This window comes from Ascaphus truei, chromosome 4, assembly GCF_040206685.1.
Source record: "Ascaphus truei isolate aAscTru1 chromosome 4, aAscTru1.hap1, whole genome shotgun sequence".
NCBI lineage: Eukaryota > Metazoa > Chordata > Amphibia > Anura > Ascaphidae > Ascaphus > Ascaphus truei.
The window spans coordinates 11,842,941-11,866,009 of record NC_134486.1 but is presented as its reverse complement, the minus strand read 5'-3'; the positions used below and the strand labels follow the sequence as shown (position 1 = coordinate 11,866,009).

The 23,069-nt window shown below is 45.6% G+C and overlaps 2 protein-coding genes across 2 annotated transcripts in view; both read right to left on the bottom strand.

The window, feature by feature from the left end:
- The window catches only part of GAREM2 (GRB2 associated regulator of MAPK1 subtype 2), a 131,946-nt gene that overhangs the window by 9,213 nt on the left and 99,664 nt on the right, over positions 1-23,069 (bottom strand). The window contains exons 3-4 of the mRNA XM_075595345.1: positions 10,237-10,367; positions 7,157-8,323 (exon numbers count right to left, since the gene is read on the bottom strand). Coding sequence (XP_075451460.1) covers positions 7,157-8,323; positions 10,237-10,367 — 1,298 coding nt within the window. The remainder of the gene's footprint in view (positions 1-7,156; positions 8,324-10,236; positions 10,368-23,069) is intronic.
- Positions 11,631-23,069, bottom strand: part of LOC142491846 (uncharacterized) — a 32,255-nt gene continuing 20,816 nt past the window's right edge. The window contains exons 3-4 of the mRNA XM_075594663.1: positions 11,930-12,006; positions 11,631-11,810 (exon numbers count right to left, since the gene is read on the bottom strand). Of these exons, the coding sequence (XP_075450778.1) occupies positions 11,631-11,810; positions 11,930-12,006 (257 nt within the window). The remainder of the gene's footprint in view (positions 11,811-11,929; positions 12,007-23,069) is intronic.

Genomic DNA, 23,069 nt, shown 5'->3' with positions numbered 1-23,069 from the left:
TACCAGGTCCGGAGATCAATAGCAGTCCTCCGGGATGCCACTTGTTCTGCCAGACCCAGTGGGACCTGCCCAGCGGGTGGCATTGAGATTGCCAGGGAGAGAGGTAGCTGGCTTGTGCATGTCTCTTGGCTATTTCAAATTTCCTGCTGACCTGGCTTTTCTAGCCACTTGGCTCTGATTGGCTGCTTGGGAAAGTTCCCAAGTGTTGATTGGCTGCTCAGTTTTGTGAATGAAACAGAAAATACTATAATAACCTGCGAGCCAATCAGATTTTGAGTTTCCTGTAGTAAGAGCGTGGATGGGCTCTTGAGAGTTGCTTCTGCGTGAATAGCAGAGCAACCGGCTTCGATTTCGATCCTGAAAAGCCTGCCCGCCAGAGACTAAGTCCAGCATTTTTCGCCCAAGTTCTCAGAATCGAACGTACCGGACGTGGCTGGGATTTTATGCTGATTTGAGTTCCAGGAGATTTGGAATAACTCGCGGTCAGGAGGGACCAAGTTCTCAGAAGAGAACGTAGCGGTGGCGTATAGAACTTTATGCCGATTTGGGTTCCAGGACATTTCGGGCTAAGTCCCGGTCAGGGTCAAAACTCTCCCAAAGAGTTCCCTGCACCTAGGAAAGTCTAGTTGTCGACCCCAGTCCCAAAGTAAGTGTGTCTTGTTGTCTGTATTTTGTGTTCCATTGTGTGTAAGCGAATTTATGCCGAATAAATTATAATTTATTTCATTACCTTGTTTTGCTCAATGACTGATCCTGGTACAAGGTGTAAATAACCTGGTCTCCTGTGACAGATGAACTGAAGATTCCCATTGTGTGATGTGTCTAACTGCTCAATAGAAAGGGAAGCCATAGGGACTAGAACCCAGGATAAGCAGGATAAGATACTGGACTATGGCCAATGGCCAGTGTGGGGGAGAAGGAGACCAGGGGAAAGGAGGAAGAAATATTTGGCCATAAAGGAAGATATTGGATCTAAGGAGCGTGAGAGAGGGACATGGAGATAAGAGGTTGTGTTTCTTTGCAGTGCCACTTAGTGTAAATCCTTTCCGTGCTGCTCATTTCTGATGTTCTGCACTGAGTTGGTTCATTTTTCTACTGTTGAACCAACGTTATAGTTTCTCAACAGTTTGCCAATTAAGAAGGCACCTCCCTAATTTGCACAATTTCCCAAAAATTATTATTTGCAAATGTTCCCCAGTATTTCACATTTCGCAGACGTCCCCCAACCAAAGTTAAACCCCCAAATCTGGATTAAGAACAAATAGGAGTCTATTTAACCTACAAGTCCACATTGGTCTCTGACTCATGGAGCTTAATGGGCAAAAGCCTAGACCACTAATAAAACTGCATCCTAAATATACCCAGAAGCCCTAGCAGCACCCTGTTACCAGACTGCTACATTACTGGACTTTTTCTACAGCCTCGTCCTGTTGCTATGGTGACAGTGGTGTTACTATAGAGAGGGGGGGGGCAACTACCGTCCTCGAGGGCCACCAACAGGTCAGGTTTTCAGGATATCCCTGCTTCAGCACAGGTGGTGCAGTCCAACAGTGAGCCACCTGTGCTGAAGCAGGGATATCCTGAAAACCTGACCGGTTTGTGGCACTTGAGGAATGGAGTTGGCCTCTCCTGCTGTAGAGAGGGTTAATAGATAGAAGAGTGGACCTCATAGTACATGCAGGACTGCTAGGTACAAATAACAAATAGTGGCATAGCTCTGAAGTCCCTTGTGTTCACCACAATCTCTTTCTTACAGCATACATTTTTTATGGGATCACTCCAATAGTAACACTATTTCCCCCTATATAGCATATAGTCCTTGCCTATATGTTGCTGCTCGAGACACAGGAAGACACGATGAGGTTCTCATTATCGAGGTGATCTCCCTGTTACAAACCAAACACGTCAATGGGATCACCCACTTAGATTGAATCCCATATCAGGACTGGGTATGAAAGGTACTCTCTTTATGATTATACTCAGGTATTAGTTTTTACCTAGTCTCTATCAAATACAGTATGAATGGTATATTGTGTGGTATTGGTTATTTTGCTTTCTGTAGTTTTATGTCTGCATTTTATTCATTGTAGCTTGTGATACTATTTGGGGGACTAACATTAGTGCTCTTCATAGTTTCATTTTACTGTTCAGAGCTATCGAAACATCTACAGTTCTCAAGGACCAACACGGCTACTATAACGTAAAGAACTTGTAGATTATACTACAGCCGACATTTGCAAAGTGGCTACAAATAAATTGAAACTTTAAAAAAATCATAAAACAACAATCTACTATACTCTATTATAAACTAATCTTCCCTAATATACCTTGTTTTATCGGCCTGCACGTTTGAGTAAGTGGTAGATTCACAGATTTGCGTGCCCGTATCCTCTCCCATTTGGATTATTGTAACATGCTGTACTGCTAACAGGCCTCCCGGCCTCACAACTTTTTCCCTCGCAATCAATCCAAATTTCAGCTGCTAGAATATTTTCACTTTTTTCCAAAACAGTATCTCCTCCTTAAATCCCTCCCCTGGCCTACCATCACATTTTGGATCACCTAGAAATTTCTCGTCCTTACCTTCAAGGCTCCCCACTCATCTGTTCCTTTCTGCTTGTCTCCTGTGCTCTACCAATAACTGTCTCCTTTCCACCCCTTTCACCTCGACAGCTCTCTCTCACCTTAAACCTTTTACCCTCACTGCACCTTACCCATGGAACTCCCTCAGACTTGTTATACAACAAGCACCTTCTCTCCTCACCTTCAAGATAAACCTTAAAACAGACCTTTTAAATGAAGCATCCCAATAGCCTGGAATCATGGCTACCGTGCCACACCCACACTCACTCTTACCATTGGCCATTGTGGCCAAGCACTGCCATCTACAGCACTTATTCCCTCACCTGCTGTCTCTGTAACTCTCCCAACATTCCCCTTAGATTGTAAGCTCTCCGGGGCAAAGGATTCCCTTTCCTATTGACTAACTTTGTTGTGCTTATTGTGTTATACTTCCCTGTACTGTATTGTTTTTGCAAAGCACTGAGCACACTATTGTGGGCGCTATATAAATAAAGATATACATACATACATTTAAATATATGTGGTTCGAAAGCTACATTTGGAGTAAATGTAACAAAACATATTGGAAAAATCTAAAGCACCCAAAACTTTGTTTAATAATAATAGTTTGCTCTTGTATAGCGCTGCTAGTTTTACATAGCACTTTACAGAGACAATTTGCAGACACCGTCCCTGCCCCGTGGAGCTTACAATCTATGATTTTGGTGCCTGAGGCACAGGGAGATAAAGTGACTTGCCCAAGGTCACAAGGAGCCAATGCCGGGAATTTAACCAGGTTCCCCTGCTTCACACTCAGTGCCAGTCAGTGTCTTTACTCACTGAGCCGCTCCTTCTCCCAGGCTCCCCTGCTTCACACTCAGTGCCAGTCAGTGTCTATACTCACTGAGCTGCTCCTTCTCCCAGGTTCCCCTGCTTCACACTCAGTGCCAGTCAGTGTCTATACTCACTGAGCTGCTCCTTCTCCCAGGTTCCCCTGCTTCACACTCAGTGCCAGTCAGTGTCTATACTCACTGAGCTGCTCCTTCTCCCAGGTTCCCCTGCTTCACACTCAGTGCCAGTCAGTGTCTATACTCACTGAGTTGCTCCTTCTCCCAGGTTCCCCTGCTTCACACTCAGTGCCAGTCAGTGTCTTTACTCACTGAGCCGCTCCTTCTCCCAGGTTCCCCTGCTTCACACTTAGTGCCAGTCAGTGTCTTTACTCACTGAGCAGCTCCTTCTCCCAGGTTCCCCTGCTTCCCACTCAGTGCCAGTCAGTGTCTTTACTCACTGAGCCGCTCCTTCTCCCAGGTTCCCCTGCATCACAGTCAGTGCCAGTCAGTGTCTTTACTCACTGAGCCGCTCCTTCTCCCAGGTTCCCCTGCTTCACACTCAGTGCCAGTCAGTGTCTTTACTCACTGAGCCGCTCCTTCTCCCAGGTTCCCCTGCTTCACACTCAGTGCCAGTCAGTGTCTTTACTCACTGAGCCGCTCCTTCTCCCAGGCTCCCCTGCTTCACACTCTGTGCCAGTCAGTGTCTTTACTCACTGAGCCGCTCCTCCTCCCAGGCTCCCCTGCTTCACACTCAGTGCCAGTCAGTGTCTATACTCACTGAGCTGCCCCTTCTCCCAGGTTCCCCTGCTTCACACTCAGTGCCAGTCAGTGTCATTACTCACTGAGCTGCTCCTTCTCCCAGGTTCCCCTGCTTCACACTCAGTGCCAGTCAGTGTCTATACTCACTGAGCTGCTCCTTCTCCCAGGTTCCCCTGCTTCACACTCAGTGCCAGTCAGTGTCTATACTCACTGAGCTGCTCCTTCTCCCAGGTTCCCCTGCTTCACACTCAGTGCCAGTCAGTGTCTTTACTCACTGAGCCGCTCCTTCTCCCAGGTTCCCCTGCTTCACACTTAGTGCCAGTCAGTGTCTTTACTCACTGAGCAGCTCCTTCTCCCAGGTTCCCCTGCTTCCCACTCAGTGCCAGTCAGTGTCTTTACTCACTGAGCCGCTCCTTCTCCCAGGTTCCCCTGCATCACAGTCAGTGCCAGTCAGTGTCTTTACTCACTGAGCCGCTCCTTCTCCCAGGTTCCCCTGCTTCACACTCAGTGCCAGTCAGTGTCTTTACTCACTGAGCCGCTCCTTCTCCCAGGTTCCCCTGCTTCACACTCAGTGCCAGTCAGTGTCTTTACTCACTGAGCCGCTCCTTCTCCCAGGCTCCCCTGCTTCACACTCTGTGCCAGTCAGTGTCTTTACTCACTGAGCCGCTCCTCCTCCCAGGCTCCCCTGCTTCACACTCAGTGCCAGTCAGTGTCTATACTCACTGAGCTGCTCCTTCTCCCAGGTTCCCCTGCTTCACACTCAGTGCCAGTGAGTGTCTTTACTCACTGAGCCACTCCTCCCAGGTTCCCCTGCTTCACACTCAGTGCCAGTCAGTGTCTTTACTCACTGAGCTGCTCCTTCTCCCAGGTTCCCCTGCTTCACACTCAGTGCCAGTCAGTGTCTTTACTCACTGAGCCACTCCTCCCAGGTTCCCCTGCTTCACACTCAGTGCCAGTCAGTGTCTTTACTCACTGAGCTGCTCCTTCTCCCAGGTTCCCCTGCTTCACACTCAGTGCCAGTCAGTGTCTTTACTCACTGAGCCACTCCTCCCAGGTTCCCCTGCTTCACACTCAGTGCCAGTCAGTGTCTTTACTCACTGAGCCGCTCCTTCTCCCAGGTTCCCCTGCTTCACACTCAGTGCCAGTCAGTGTCTTTACTCACTGAGCCGCTCCTTCTCCCAGGTTCCCCTGCTTCCCACTCAGTGCCAGTCAGTGTCTTTACTCACTGAGCCGCTCCTTCTCCCAGGTTCCCCTGCTTCACACTCAGTGCCAGTCAGTGTCTTTACTCACTGAGCCGCTCCTTCTCCCAGGTTCCCCTGCTTCACACTCAGTGCCAGTCAGTGTCTTTACTCACTGAGCCACTCCTTCTCCCAGGTTCCCCTTCTTCACACTCAGTGCCAGTCAGTGTCTTTACTCACTGAGCCACTCCTTCTCCCAGGTTCCCCTGCTTCACACTCAGTGCCAGTCAGTGTCTTTACTCACTGAGCCGCTCCTTCTAACAAAATAAGATGACAGTAGAGTATGTCAGATCTGACATGTTGAGTGTGTGCAGTTCTTGTCCCACCTGCATCTGTCCACTTGTCATGTAAAACCCACCAGCAGCGCCCTTCCCTTCTACCAGTGCTTGAAGGGGTTTAGAGGGCATTTGGGTATATAGTGTTGTCAGTAGCTGTAATAATTGGTAAGAGACAATAATAAAGCCCAAAGCCGGGATCAATAACCCGAGAACCATCAAATAGAGGGGTGCCACAGTACCAACCCGTTGCTGGATGTCCTGCAGCTAATATGTGTGCATTAAGGGCAACATCTACTAACCATGGTTCTGCCATAAAACAGCTTTGTAAACCATGTCATTTGTTAATTTATCCATCTTAAAAATAAATGTCTCTTATAACGCTGTCTCATACAAACACAACATCTAAATACCATATTTAATGCTAGTTTGGCATCAGTCCATCTATCATGCAGCTAGACTTTAATGCATTCTTAGGCTGTTATTTAGCTGCCTGATTGTGCCAGATTATGGATGCATTAAACTGTATGACTGATGGACGAATGCCCAACTACTGTAGTGCCAACGAGTATTCTAAAACAACTCTGGGGCAATCACCAACAAGACCCAGGTACATGCTGGGTACATGCTGGGTACATGCTGGGTACATGCTGGGTACATGCTGGGTACATGCTGGGTACATGCTGGGTACATGCTGAGTTCATGCTGCAACATTTCAGTGACATTTCTGCAGACAGACTAATGGCCCATTGGATTAACAGCGGGGGTCCTGGCAGTCCCATTCAAACTGAATGGGACTCAAACTGAATGGGACACAAACTGAATGGGACTGCCAGTTTTAGAATACTCATCGGCGCACCTGTATATGGGATTTTACACACTGTATTTTAAGAACAATGGTCTAATAAATGCTATATGTCTTCATTGTTTTTTTGGGGGGTTTCAGTTGTTTGAATACATTGGTTGGGAGTGTATAGTCATACTTACTATTCCTTTATACAGAAGCATGTTGCTTATCACAGTGTAACTCGGGAACCCTTACTTACTAGGCAGTGTTAAGCCATCACACTTTATAGTCGATTCACTTGGTTCAAGTTGTCCTACTGCGAGGTGATATGCCTCATGGATTACGATTACTTAGGAAATATGGCTCCCATCATTGATGATGCACGAACCTTTTAATAAATTGTGGATGTGGGAATAAGCCTCAAATCACTAAAGAATCAATAGAAATGAAAGTGACATTCACATGCGTAGACAGACAGAGGCAGGTAGGATGAATTTATTGGGGGGAGTTGTTTGGGCCATGATTATCCCTTGTAGCAGAATAAGGTCCCATAATCCTGCTCCATACTGTATGTCCCTGCTTGTGATTTGGGGAGTGTCAAGTAGAGGAGTTGGGGAAGAGTTGCACGCTACACACATTATATAAGGGGATGTTATAACACGTAACGTTATCTTTACAAAACTCTGCCAGGTCTTGTGAACTTACTGCTTCAGATTTTGGGGGCACTGGTGGAGGCGGCTCTGTCCGTGTCTGCTCTCCAGCTAAGGCTGGTGTAGGTGGTGAACTTGCTTTCCCCTCGGAGGGAGGAGGAGAAGAAGTCACAAAGGAGATCAGGTCCTGCTGCGTCTTGTTCCCGCACTCCAAGCCAACGGGCTTGTTGCTGGGCTTGGAGTAATTCTCAGAGTTCTGGTTGGTCCAAAGCTCCTCATACGGAATCTCCAACTGCTCCTGAGTCCTGAAATCAGATTCCACCCAATCTGGAGTCATGTATTCCTGGTCCAAATCCGAGGTATCAGAAGAAGATCCCATCCCGTGGTGAAGAGCCTCCCGGCAATCCTGCGGGCTGGGATCTTCTGGGAGTGTCCCGCTGTACACACACAACGAGAGGCGCTGTAGTCCCTGACTGAGCTGCTCACGGGTGTAGTTGATAGAGCCAGCAGAGAAGCCCTGCAGGCAGACACGTATCTTTCGGGGGCTGGCACACTCCTCTGCAAAGTCCGTTTTGGCTTCCCGGACGGCCTTGGAGTACTCGTCCGGGTTGAAGCGCTGCTCCTGGCAGAAGAGGGAGCAGTCTCTCACCAGCTTGTCGAAGTGGGGGTCCCCACAGAGAAGACCCTCAGGGAGCGAGAAGCGTGGCATGTCCGTGAGAAGCAGGAAGTGGAAGGGGCTCACTTCCTCCTTGCGCAGGAGGCAACACAACACCACCGTTTTGGAGATGATGCTCACCAGCTTATAGCGATGACCCTCTCGAATGACATGAAGGTCATAAGCGTTGCGGGTGGGACGGGTTGGTACAACCACATTGACAGGCAGCCGCACCTTCTCAATGATGCTCCGAATGGTGTGCTCACCCTCCTGCATCTGTAGCTCCAAGGGGCTGCGGGTGCTGAAGCTGCCCTTACACTGGAAGGGAAGGCTGAGGCTCTCGTTGGTGCGGTGGTTCATGCAGATCAAGCAAGGCATCTTGCCCTTCACCTGCTTGCCCGTGGTTCCTGTCTTGCCCAGCTTCCTCAGAATAGTGTTGAAACGAGACTTCTCCTTTACCGTCTTGGCGCACAGGATTTCCGCCTGGCCCATGAGGGTCAACTCATCTCCGGCATGCAAGGTAAAGTTGTAGACCTCGCTGTCCTCACTGAACTCCCCAGAGACCACCTGAAAATGAGAGAGAGTTCACTCAGCAGAACGTATCAAGCTTTCACTTCATGTCATATTTTAAATCAGTTGTTCCCCAACCTATTTTAATTGCGCTCCATTACCAGCACTTGTTTGGGACTCCCATTCGGTGTTCAGTGCAAAAAAAGAAAGATGACCGAGACTTACTGTGGCCCCACAAAAATCTAATTTGAAAGAATAAGGATTACACTTCGTGAAATATGTTATTTGGGTTACTAAAGAAAAACTACTTTCTTGCTCTGTGATTTTCCGACTCCCTGTGTTCCTCCTCTTTGTCCCTCAATGCCTTTCCTTGAATTTGCCACTTTCTTTATTACCTATCATCTCCTATCGTGTGTGTCCCTCCTATCTATGGGCTCACCTTCTGAGCCACTCCAGCTCTACTACGGGAACCGTCCCCCAGGTTGGGAAACATTGTTTTAGAGTCAGTATGACTGAGCCACTAATTGAGCCAGCTGTGCTGAAGTAGGGATATCCTGAAATCTGCCTGTTTGCGGCCCTCGAGGACTGGAGTTGCGCAGGCCTGTTTTAAACCCTTGATTTGTTATGAATACTAGCAATCTGGATTGAAATGTCTGACTCTCAAAGCCTGGACTTCAAAAAGCTGTCAGTACAGTAGATCTGGAAAATGAAGATGTGAGTTGGCATGCAACTTTAATAAGGAGCCTGTCCGAGAGTCGGAAGGTATAACTCTCCACAGCTCGAAACCCTCCAACTAAAACCTGATCCCAACTATCTGTAGAATATTAATGAATAGCATTCACTATTTCCTTTACCTAAAGGGCATGTGTTAGCTGGTTCTATGCACACAACAATTCTACCTTTCTATTATATTACACAACGGATGATATGCTGTGAAGAATGTTCTGTTACAATGCATGAATACAAGAGCACACCCATTTATTTTAAGCAGTGCTGTTGATTTCATTCAAATTTCGGTGACATTCTGGGGCTTTTTTTACCAAATTCCTCTGGTTCAAAACTAGATGGTCCATGAAAACAGCACCAGGTTTATCAAACAAATAGTTAACAATGAAAGCAAACAGCTGTGATAAGCCTGATGCTATTTATATGCATCAGTCTTTCCCTAATCATAGCAGCCTAAAGGTGATGCTAAATAATTACCGATGTATCATTGTCGTCCTGGGGTACAATCCAATTCATATTGGTTACTTTGAAAAGTCCATTTAGGTTTTTTTTTAAACTTTGGCTCCAGTACTGGAACTGGAAAAGTTTGAGACAGGACACCCTAGTTTTGAACAGAGATACTTACTACAAATAACATCTTTCTACTGGTTGGTTAATACTTGCCCAGATATAAATCTCAAGATCTGGAATGTGTTCATTTAGAATTCCGGCAGATAATGCATCCTGGTTCCTGCAGCTTATCCTTACCTGGTTACCATGTCTTTCTTCCAGTGAAACTCCGGCACAAAATGAAAACAAGGCGCTGTGGCTATTTTATATACCGGCATACAGGGTGTGTTATGAAAGGACTAGCAGACATTAGTCAGGGGGTTTGGTTTGAATCTGGATTTACTTGGGTGCCCCTGACAATATTTCACATGTAACCAAAAACATAATTCTATGCAACTCAACAGCACAGTGAAGGATGGCAAGCCTTTAACGGATATGGCCATTCTTTGCGAGCACCTCCCAAAAGTGAAGTCACATAGTAGATGAGGTTCAAAAAAGACATACGTCCATCAAGTTCAACCTAGTAACATCTCTTGTGTTTAGTGATGAGTGCACCCTGAAATATTGATCCTCACACATAACATGATGCTATGTCTGCATGCTATTGGCCTTAGGTTGGAAAGGAAATCCCATACAACGTGGCTTTCTCATCCCCCCCCCTGTCACCGCAAAGGATTGAGCCCACAAATGCTGACCTTGACGCTGAATGTGATGGCTTCCATGACAAAGATACGGTCGGGAAAAACGCTGGCCACCTCCTCCACGCTGCTGAAGTACTGCACCGGCTCACGCACATCCCTGTCCTGGTCCAGCAGCTTGAACTTCCCTGGGAAAGTCAGAGGAACGAGGCCCGTTTAGATTTCTACTGAATTCATCCCGAAATTAACGTGGCTTCAGTGGGACAACTCTTGGGAATGTCACAGACCTGCGAGTTGCACCAGCTTCTGGTGCCTAGTATTGGTCTTGAAGAATTGCAAGGTCTACTGTAGGTTGGGATACCATTTAAAGGACCCTAATTACAGTTCTTGAGATTGAGATAGATAAAGGCCATTTGGTTTATCTAATCTTCTCATTTATTACACAAGTTCTTACTCATTAAGGTGCGGATCAGGGGCGTTAACAACACAGCACTACTGTGTAAGTGATTGAAAATGACTACTGTACCTCCTTAACATCGCACTATACTGAAAAAGGACCCCAGTCCTCAAGCGTCACCAACAGGATATCCCTGATTCAGCACAGGTGGCTCAATCAATGGATCAGGATTGAGCCACCTGTGCTGAATCAGTGACAACCTGACCTGTTGCTTGAGGACAGGAGTTGGCCACCCCTGGTCTAGGCCAATTTGCCTATAATAGACCCACACAACTACTGCTGTTCCATGCATCTTACGTGATCCAGTCTAGTTATTATTTCAATACAAAAGCACTTCCTTACATTTCTCTACCAGCACCCATGTCACAGCCTGTCCCCCATCCCTGGTGTTACTTGTTCTCTGATAGGTGCTCCCATTGTGTCCCTTACTGATGTCTTAAATTATTTGAAAGTCTATATTTTGTGTACAATTACACCTATTAACAACCCTCATTTTGGTCCAAATCTGCAGTCGCTGAAATAATGTAATCTCACAACATGACGTTTTGACCTAAATAGGTCTTTCTCAAGTGACTAGGCATTTGAGAAAGACCTATTTAGGTCGAAACGTTGTGTGGCACAAACAAATTAGCATTACAATCAAAACAGTAGAGCGTTGGATCCTTCTTTTCCTGAGTATTGCCCTGGAATTACTCTGACAGGTACTCCTTGAACCAGCAGCACCGGTAGACTGTATGTATATTTTTTTCATTGTGGTGTGCAGCATACTCCTTTATTTCCTTTATTTACATCTCACAACATGACACATGCCAGCGGTCTGTACTACAGTACCAACGTATCCTTGCAAACGTCCTAATGATTGGATGCAGACACTAAAACAGTCTCGCACACTGCTCGGTGTGTCGTTGGACTCAGCTTGGCACCTCTCGCATGCACTTCCTATCCCTCACCAGAAGAGGCCGCTGGAACGATGTATCCGAGCATTCGCTGTCCTTCAGCACCAGGCAATTCCACAGCCTACTTCCAGGAAACAGGACTTCACATGGTAGCAAGGGGGAAAAATCTCTAAGAACTTTTGTTTCTCCACAAAGCTTTCCAAGGCAGACTTCAGCCAGACTCGGCGGAAACTGTGCATGTGTCTGGCAGTGCCACCATTTAAAGTTAGATTTGAAGACTAGGAGCCATGAGCAATCTCCAGGATTCAGCGAAAGGGGAACGTAACCCCCTGTGTATCACTACTGACTGTGAGACTGCGTTTGTTGAAGGCCATTTACTCGGCTTTTGCGAATTTACGTTTTTAATCTCTATTACTTCTACGTGTTGATTGGGGCTCGAAGCAGTTACAGTAATAACGCCCTTGTCTAATGATGCTGGAATGCAAGAGGGCAAAGTATGAGAAGGGGTTCTGGGCTGGGCCCACTCTGAACAAGATGCCATTCTCTGAAGCAGCAGGGTGGCAGACACTCAGGGGAACTGTGAGGAACTACTTCTGCGTGGAAAGGGTGGTACATTCATGGACCGCCGCCCAGCAGAGGTGGTAGAGGCTTGTATAGTAATGGAATGTAAATATATTTGCTATAAACATAAGGATATCCTAAATAGGAAATAAACAACTGAATCTAGCAAAGCGTTAGCTTTCCCAGCGGAGAGGAGAGTGGGCAGATGAGGTTAGTCAGGTGGTTCCTATTTGCCGTCAATTTCCATGCTTCCAGAATTTTTCTCTACAGAGAAGGTGGTACTCAGCACCATGGTACAATGCAGCACATTACCCTCTTTGCTACCAGAGAGGCATGCAATGTGTTGGAAGGCCTCTCTGGCTGCAAAGAGCTTCAATTAATAAAGTGCATCTGAATTGAAATGTTAAAATGCCCACTTATTAATTGTGCCAATCTACTGTCTACAGAAATTCTTTAATTTGATGTTTTCTGTAGCAAGACAGATCTGCTTGTGTTTGTTTCAGGAGTTTATATACTGAAATACATATTATTTTCACTCCTGTTTTTCCATACACTGATTAAATAAGTATTTTATTACGGTTTATGGTTGTTTTTATTACCTTTTTATGGTTGATTGTAATACTTTTTATGGTTCATTCTAAGGGATGCAGACAGCAGGCAACCTCAAATATGATGTGCTGCTTTTCCCTATGACTATATATTACAATGGCAGCTTAATGCATTATTAAAATCCCATGATCACATATTATGTGTAGTTCCTGGCACATAAGAATGCTCTCGCAGGTATTAGACGAGAAATGTATCTCGGCACCAAACTGAACTAATAGAAGTGATATCTTTAATGTATCAGAGGGGCTTCCTCAGACGGATTCAATCTTCAATAGTTACTTATTTGCTTCCTGTGCAACATGAATACATGAGCCATTCTACAGAGAGCCTTATCAGAAACTGTTCCTTTGTATCTCTCTCATTAATGGCGGCCTGGCCATTTACAAGCACAGGAGGAAAGAGAGGCAGCTGGTATTGCCAATTTAACTGTAGATTTGAAGGCCCTCAAATAGCCAATGTAGATCAGGGGAGGCCACGTCCAGTGCTCAAGGGCCACCAACAGGTGTGGTTTTAAGGATATCCCTGCTTCAGCACAGGTGGCTCAATCAGTCCCTGCTTCAGCACAGGTGGCTCAATCAGTGACTCAGTCTTCAGCTTGCTGAAGCAGAGATATCCTGCAAACCTGACCTGTTATTGGCCCTTGCGGACTGGCGTTGGCCACCCCTGGATTAGATCATTAAAACGACCCTCCCAAGCATTTGGTTACCATGGAAACATACAAGTTTTAAAACATGAACAACTTATAATTTTTTAACGTCCCAAGTACCAAGCACCTACATTTAACCCCTTTTTGCTACAAGAACGGCCAGCGACGCAAAGGGTTAACCTATTAAACGTGTTCACGTTGGTTTGAAGATTATTGACCCTTAAGGAAAAAAAAGTCCCTGAAGAGGACACTGTTTAAATCTGGCCCTGAAACAAAAGAGTCAACAATGACCATGTCTTCCTATTGTCATCTTAACAATAGCGCAGAGCTGTGTGCACTTTATGAAGAGCAGCGCAAGGCTGGGAAATGCCCGTAGCAACCAGCTGTCTGCTCTCTGAGCTGCGGACCCTAAGCTTCAGGGCCTGAGCACACAGGCACACTGTGATCCAGCTGTATCCCAGAGCAGGCTGACCCCTTCCAGCTCTCCTGGGGGAGAGGTCATTTAACCCATTCAGTGTCTGGGGCAACACAACAACAACCGCAGAGCCCTGAAAGGGCCAGAGCCCTGTCCTCCCAAAGCTGCTGGTTAAATCCCTTTAATGCTGGATGGATACAACTTTAAGGGGGTTAAAATACATATATTTTTCTAAGCAGCCTATTAACAGACCCAATTTGTGCCATATTTACTTAGCAGGCACACCTGAAGGCGCCATAAGACATCTTATGAACCCTTAAAGGGAACAGGATGTACAGTGTCTTACGGCTCCATGAGGTGTCCTATGGCTTAGCATTGCTTAGTACACATGGCCCTCATGCTTCCTGAAGTGATTGTTTGTGTAATGCCCTGCATCTCCAGCCCCAAAGAGGTTATAGCAGCACATAGTCACTGAGTCACTGACAGGTAGGGACAAGGGGACAGTTGTCCCTTGCCCGGTGGAGGAAGGGACCTGATGGACACCAGAAGTCGGGGCCCAACTTCCTTCCATCGCGTTTCTCCTCTCGCTGACGGAAAGGGCCCCCTGACCAGGTCAGGTGGGGTCCTCAGCCTCCGGTCTCCCAAACGCCTTCCCTCGCTCAACAACCCTCGTCTGCATGGTGCCCACAACTCTGCCAGGGTCCAGGTCAAGGCGTGAGACCTGGCCCTCCGGGAAACATGTCGCCTGCCTGCATAGTACACATTTTATTAAGCCTCTGAACAAGCATTTTAATACTTTCTACAGTGATTAGAAACCTGGCACAGATGATAGCTAGATAGATAGCTAGATAGATAGATAGATAGATAGATAGGTAGATAGATAGATAGATAGATAGATAGATAGATAGATAGATAGATAGATAGATAGATAGATAGATAGATAGATAGATAGATTTATGAACTAATGATAGATAAGGACTGATGCTCCATTTCTCCAAGTATAAGGTCCTATTCACTCCCTTGCTTTGTTGCCTATATAGGATGCCCTTAATCTGTCTCCATGTTACTGTATTAGCCACCTCTGTGAGGCTCTTCCCGGCATCTACCTCCGGTTTTGATTTACTCCCATTAAGCCATATCGACTCAGCAGTGCTATAAAACATATATAAATAAGGTACTGCGCACCTTTTGGTTAAAGAACAAAAACATCAACAATATTCACAGACAAACCAGAGGAGACCAAGGTGCTTCTGGGAAGTGGCCGGACTGCAGCTGTCCTAGAGAGAAAGTCCTAGAGCCCACTGTGCACAAAAAGACTTAGCAGGTTTGACTGATAACATATTGCCAGACGAGCTGCACCCCGATAAAGGGCGGGACATTGGGGGACTGTCAAGATGTTACCAATACAATGTGCTAAGTCTTTCTTTTCTTGCATTCCAAGGAGGGCTTTGCCATCACAACTTCCAGCGTGGGAAGGCACATTAAGTCCCAGTCACTTGACCTGATGGCATAGCATCGCTTAGTGAATATATGGACTGTTGAGTCTAATTCTTTCCAGTTTAGGAGCATGATCTCTTCTTCTAGCATTTCTCTTTCTCCGGGACGCATCGTATACACGAGCTGCAAGTCTTCCACGTGTCCTCAATCATGCTCCAGTCATCCCACTGTCCCATGTCATATGGTGGTAACATTTGCAGGTAGAGATTCTGGGTCGTGGCATTCAAATAAGCACAATTACTATGCGACTCTTTAGTTTCCTATCCACTTTACACATGGATCCCCAACGATATGTACCTGTTGTCTCACACAGCTTGTACATTAAAGTCTGGAGTCAGCAAGCACAGCATCAAGAAACGTTGTATGGTGTAATGGTGTAAGGTTTCAGTCCCTTTTTTTATCCATCTGGACATCATTGTGTATTTCCTTCTCTACAAATATGGTTTCTCCAGGCCCCTGTTGGTTTTCTTGATGTATTTTAAAGTTTCCATCTTATCAACCTCTCTGTATTTTATTCCAAGCAATAAATCTAAAGATGCAGCTTTACTTTTTAGTTTTTATACCGTAGGCCTATGGTGCTGTTTTTATTTATGTCATTAGCACAAACCCTTCGTACGTCCTCCTAAAAGTATGGCCTCCAGAACCATAGTTACGGCGTTACCATTGATTTATACCGTTTCATTATCATCTCTGTGTCTAGCTAACCACATTGTTTTGTATCATTCAAACCCCAACCATGTGCTGATGTTAGCGATGTCTGGAAAGCTTGTGTGGATGTGAGGCATATGGGAAAAAAAGGACAAACTTGATGAGTTTTTATATACATCATCCTTAATTCCTAGACTTTACAGCCCCGGAGCCGCATGGAAAAGATCCCAGATGAGTAATAAAGAAGCTTTTTGTTTACTGCCACCCAATTAATGCATCTGCTTCCATCTGCTTAGTCCCAACCGTTGCAAGCCTGCCTGGCCTTTTGCCAATATCTAAAGAAAAACCTGTTTCGTTCTCCCTCATTCGGACAGACATTGAGACGGTGGCAACCTAACAGGAACCTTATTTCCGATGTGGTGGGAGTGCCCAGTAATGTGTTGTCTCCGGGATATCATTGTTGAGATTGGCCAGTGATCTCATACACCAGTGGTGGCCAACTCCAGTCCTCAAGGGCCACCAACTGGTCAGGTATTAAGGATAGCCCTGATTGAGCCACCTGTGCTGAAGCAGGGATATTCTAAAAACCTGACCAGTTGTTGGCCCTTGAGGACTGGGGTTGCGCCCTCTGTATTACACTCGGATATCCCTAAAGATCCATGGTGTCCCCTGCTTATAATCACACCCCACTGCTTAATAAGACTTCAAACAAATTGATTACAAATATTCTGGCGGCAACAAGCCGTGGAATCCATCCCTGTCGATGAAACTCGCCCCCCTCCCTGTCAATGAGACTCGCCCCCTCCCTGTCGATGCAACTCGCCCTCCTCCCTGTCAATGAGACTCACCCCCCTCCCTGTTGATGCAACTCGCCCTCCTCCTTGTCCATGCGACTCGCCCCCCTCCCTGTCCATGCGACTCGCCCCCCTCCCTGTCCATGCGACTCGCCCCCCTCCCTGTCCATGCGACTCGCCCCCCTCCCTGTCCATGCGACTCGCCCCCTCCCTGTCCATGCGACTCGCCCCCCTCCCTGTCCATGCGACTCGCCCCCTCCCTGTCCATGCGACTCGCCCCCCTCCCTGCCCATGCGACTCGCCCCCCTCCCTGTCCATGCGACTCGCCCCCCTCCCTGTCCATGCGACTCGCCCCCCTCCCTGTCCATGCGACCCATCCCCCTCCCTGTCCATGCGACTCGCCCCCCTCCCTGTCCATGCGACTCGCCCCCCTCCCTGTCCATGCGACTCGCCCCCTCCCGGTCCATGCGACTCGCCCCCCCTCCCTGTCCATGCGACTCACCCCCCTCCCTGTCCATGCGACTCACCCCCCTCCCTGTCCATATGACTCGCCCCCCTCCCTGTCCATGCGACTCGCCCCCTCCCTGTCCATGCGACTCACCCCCTCCCTGTCCATGCGACTCGCCCCCCTCCCTGTCCATGAACAAGACATCTCACTAATGGGAAAGCTTGCTGCTATTCCTCACGATAGCCAAATACGTGTAAGTGTTGTACCCACGGTTTCTCCTCATTGAATATCAGTAATGTCAGCCAAGACATCCTCATTCCTGTCTCCCTTGTTCTCATCATATAAACGAACACGATGTTCCACGTTCAATATAAACAACAAACTAAGATACAGGATCTTGTCAGCCTGACAATGTCTCACTTTCAGCATCCCCTAATTCCCTCTCTTTTGGGGATTTTTTTAATTTTTTTTTTTGCTTTTTACTTCTTTTTGAATCTTCTATTCACTGAAAAGTTCTGAATAAATCAAGATTTTAAACCATCTGCAAAACCTGTTCAATCAAGTCCTATTAAAGTTAAGGGTTTTTTCACATATCTTCCAGTACTTCCATCCTCACTACGAGTCCAGGAAAACCTTCTCACCAGATGAAATTACCATTGAACCATTGTAAATTCCAAACCAGGCGTTTTTTACATCTGGTAGTTTTCAACTGGTCGTTGTAAGCAACGGTGATTTCTCCCCTCGGCATTTAAGAAGCCAGGGAATTGAACGGGGGTTGAATTGTAATTATTCAGAATCAATCTGCTTACCCACGCATCAGAACACTTGTAAAGTTATGGGAATCCGAGTGTAAAAGTTTACTAGAAAGATAGCCCCATAGCATCATTCATTAGTGGTAATTAGTCTCAACTGACTCTTAGATGAACCCCGAGTTAAAGCATAGGGTGGGTGCAGTAGATTATTTAGTACCTTGGGGGGCTATATATTAAGCTTCCTAAAAGATCGCCTAGACACACGGACAATAGTTTTTTTGTGCTAACACCTGAGTCAATATAAGAAACTTGCTAATCAAGAGTCTTAAAGTAACGAGTCATTAGAGAAGTGGACAGTTTATAATTGCACACACCTCTCCAGAACACAACCTGCTACTCACGGGACAAAATATGCGTCATGATACATTCGTAAAGGCTCAACGTTTCCTGGCTGCCAAAGTAGTGTCTAAAAACTATGCCAGATTTATCTATAAAAAAATATATATATATAATTAGAAGCAATTTAGTTATTTCCTTAAAAAGGATGGGGCGTTATTTGCCCCATTTTGCAAACATGAGAATTTGATACAGAACCACAATTTATGTTACATTGAGATGTAGGCAGAAAATACCTACCTAAGAGTCAATTCAATGGCAAAACATGCTGTTTTACACCTCGATGCTTACAACTGTTATTTCCTTCCACATTACATAACATCTGTTAAATCTTTATGCAATAGGGAAACTGATATATTTCCCCAAGATTACAAACCTACAATCTTTAGATGGGTTGTGTATCACAGTGCAATTCTGATTAAAAAAAAAAAAAAAACACACAGATGCATAAACACTCGATGTAGCCAAAAAAATCAAATTTAAAAAAAAGGAGATTATTTTTATATTGAAGAATTTTGTGCTACTTTCTACATTATTAGGTAAACTATGGTACCTGACCCCTGAATGCTATGAATTACTAACCACAATCATGACGTATCCTTGTTGAACCAGACCTGCAGCTGCAGTTCAAGCAATAGCCTACAGTACATGTATGGTTTTTTTTTAATAATAAATCAGTTCTGTACTATGAGAAAATACTTTTAAAATAAGGGTTTAATGTATTCTAATGTAACAAGCATTTTTGTTTCTATAACAACCATTTACAAAGTCACATCCCCTTTCTCTTCTGAGAGGCTCTGGCACACCCCTTTTGCCCTCTCTCTAGCAGTGCACCAATTGTATCTAGTGCCTGCCTGGTCACATGATCTTCCCCACAGAACTTTGCATCTTGGGTACTCTTCTGCCGCCCTAAAAGTGATATAAAGTACCCCCGAGTCGAATGTTCAGCGATCGATTACACGAGAACGGATCGATCGGCAATTTAGCTAATCACTTGTCAGTGTGCAGATGGTACAGTATTTATGCACGGATTGAATGGAAAAAATAATTAAAAACGGCAGCTTGAGCTGCTGCGTTAGACAGACCTGTCTCACAACGTCATACCCCCAAACAGCAAGCACAGGTGACTAACATATAACAACATGGGCCGAACTGACTAAAGGTATCTAACATATTTAATAATGGATAACAAGAAATGTATATGCTATAATACTGCAGCAAGTGTGTGTGAATCCACAGTCACACATGTCCATCCATAGCTATACAAATACTAACAATTATAGGCTAAAGAAGTAAAATTCCGGGCATTATTGAAATCCCTGCTCTCTGATTGGTTAAAATTCCGGGCATTATTCATTCAGTAATGCCCGGAATTTTTCGCACCCTGCAAAGTGTTTATTTCCAGCCAATCAGCTTTTCCTTTTGTCAGAACAGCTCTGAGACTGGGCAGGGGATTGGCCAGATAGCAGCAGCCAGGCAGTGACACCTCCCCCTCCCTCCGTGAGCAAAGCTTCATTTTGAGTGGAGGAGGGAGAGAATGTTTGTGTAGCTGCAAAGTAAGTGGCTCTCTGCAGTTTGTTTGTAGTTTCTGTCTATTTAGTGTGTGTATGTGTGTGTGCGTGTGTGTGTGTTGTGTGTTGTGTGTGTAGCTGCAGTTTGTGTGTGTTTGAGTAGCTGCAGTTTATGTGTGTGTGTGTGTGTGTGTGTATGTGTGTGTATGTAGCGGCAGCAGCAGAGTTTGTATGTAGCTGCAGTTTGTGTGTGTGTGTAGCTGCAGTGTGTGTGTGTATAGATGCAGCGTGTATGTATAGCTGCAGCATGTGTGTGTGTGTGTGTTGGTACATAGGGGGCGGCAGTGTGTGGATATAGATAGCTGCAGTGTAAACGTATATAGAGGAGCTTTAATGTACTTACTATTGTATTTTAATTAAAAAAATCTATATAACTATACAAAAGTGTCTATTATTTATGAAATAAGCCTACATTTAGCCTATAATAGTAACGATCCACGAAGAACAGGGCACTATTGGCCAGTAATGCCCTGTTCTTCAGGGATTATTACTTAAATAATGTGTATGATATAACTGATGGCCCATTTACATGCATTAGTTCTTAGGGTGGGCTAAGATACAGCATCGTTTCATGAATCTTAGCGCAGTAAGCTGCTGATGGCTCAGTAGCTGGGCTGTGAGACTTGATATCCCAAAGCTTTAAGCAATACTCGTTACCCATATCAGGAATGTGGCAAGGACATTAACCCTTCACTGTTATATCATAAACTCCACAATCAAATACAACCGTAAAAAATAAAGACATGAATTATTGTGCTCAGCATTAACAGAAAGGCAATGCATCACAAGCCTGCCTGGCAGCTAACAGGGGGGGATAGCATCATTAAGGCAACAAGAAGACTAAGGCTTTATCTGCTGAATGAGCCTGAAATGCTCCACTTTATAGATCGCAGCTCAGGGGTAACAGCCCTCAATAAAATTAAGTGGTTAGTTCACGGTCCCATGAGGACACTTATTGCCAGTAAGACTGCCCTGCCTCCAACGTATCCTGAAACACCTCCCCTATAACAGAGATCTCGATGAATGAAGCCGTTGGAGTGAGGGGGTATAGATTCATGGCTGCAGACTAGCAATCAGGAGATGGGGCAGACCAAGGCTGTCCAATTATCAGCAGTCAATTTCCAATAAGGCATGGGTCAGGTCCCCGGGAACCACTCCGGGCTCCGTTAATGGAGTCTTCTAAGGTCAATTCTATTAGCTGACAGAGCATCCAACACATACTTATTCCTGCCACGTTCAACAATCCCCTTCAATGAAACTCATTGTTACTAGAAAGGTTTGAAGATGGCCAGCTACAGGGGGGAGACCATGGTAGTCCCAAGAAGATATACTATTTGTAATAGAGAAGTTCAGGCATCAAAGTATACCTTTATTGGCTAAGTGATATTCTAGGAACACGAAGGCTTTCCGGATCACTTGCTATAAATCCCATCCTATTCATTTACAGACTCTGAGGGTCCAATTCCAAGTCTATAAACAGTGGTTCTCCAAACTCTCCTGTGGGACCACCAGCCGCACCAGGTTTTAGGAATAACCAATGCACCTGCACTCAGGTGAACGGTTCTCAGTTGCATTTGAATACAACGTTGGGTGAGTTCCTGAGAAACGTGGTCTGGCTCTGGATCCTGAGAAGAAGTTTGAGAACCACTGCTATAGAAGATACACAAGGTGTAAAGTAGTTAAAGTGCTGGTCTTGCACACACAGGCTTACAGTAAATATACACCAGTAAATACAAATTGTAATCTGACTGTTTTCATTCATGTGTTGAAAATAACATGAAATGGTTAAATTCCAATAAAGTAACCATTTCAAATGATAGCAAGTGATGGACTTCATGGGATTCCTCTGTTTAGTGTCACGATCAGTGTTCTGCGTCTCTGTCCTGCTGTCCAACTGTCCCTTCCTGTAATGTCATATATGGATGTGTCTGTGACATGGACCACCCTGCAAATACAGAACTGGGTGCTTGGAAGGGGTGGGAATTATCACGTTCTCATTTGAAAATGAGGTACGTAAACTGCTGTATAATCTTTGTGAGAAGCATCCATGCTGCTAGATTATATATGTACATTACCTCCTGTCATAAAGAGAGATTTTACATGTGCCATAAATTAATTGGGTGTTTATAATACCTTGAACATTCTGTACAATAAATTAATCACAATGGTGTGTGTGTGTGTGTGTGTGTGTGTGTGTGTGTGTGTGTGTGTGTGTGTGTGTGTGTGTGTGTGTGTGTGTGTGTGTGTGTGTGTGTGTGTGTGTGTGTGTGTGTGTGTGTGTGTGTGTGTGTGTGTGTGTGTGTGTGTGTGTGTGTGTGTGTGTGTGTGTGTGTGTGTGTGGCCCCTGCTACAAATGTATCTAAACTGTGAACAATACAGAATTAATCTGCTCCACCTAACAGACAAAGAGAGTCCAACTGCGAGTCTAAGACAGAGACACAGAGATAGGAGTGACTTCTGAGAGGCACACAGAGAGACAGCCCAGGTGAAAGTGAGAGATGACAGCCTGACACACACATGGGTGAAAGAGGAGGCATGTATGAGACTGCTAGCCAAGGACAGAGAAAGTGAGAGACAGCAACAGAAACACATCCTCTGTCTACACACAGAGAAAGAGAGGGGAGAAGAGCCCAGACCAAGAGAGATCCAGATACCTGTCTGGCTGCCAAAGGGCAATGGGATAACAGACAGCCGGGAGGCCTTTCCCACAACTTCCCAGTATCCTTGGTGTATTACACACACATACTTCACAAATGATTCACCCTTAACAGGCCTGTAATGAGACTATACGCCCTCCGGAGAACAGAGCTCCAACACAGTGCTGGCAATAATAATAATAGCATGTTCTTGTATAGCGCTGCTAATTGTAGTCATAGGTCCCTGCCCCGTAGAGCATACTATCTATGTTTTTGGTGCCTGAGGCACAGGGAGATAAAGTGACTTGCCCAAGGTCACAAGGAGCCGACACCAGGAATTGAACCAGGCTCCCCTGCAGCAATCTCAGTGTCAGTCAGTGTCTTTACTCACTGAGCCACTCCTTCTCCAATAACATTTACCTAAGGGACATTGGACACTGGGACTAGTATAAGGGACAATGCTGCAGCCTCCTTGTTTACTGTGTGATGTATATATTTATAGTCTCGTCTGGTTTTTTTCAACAGGTCCAGTTATGATGTACTAAGGGTGGACGGATTGAGGCC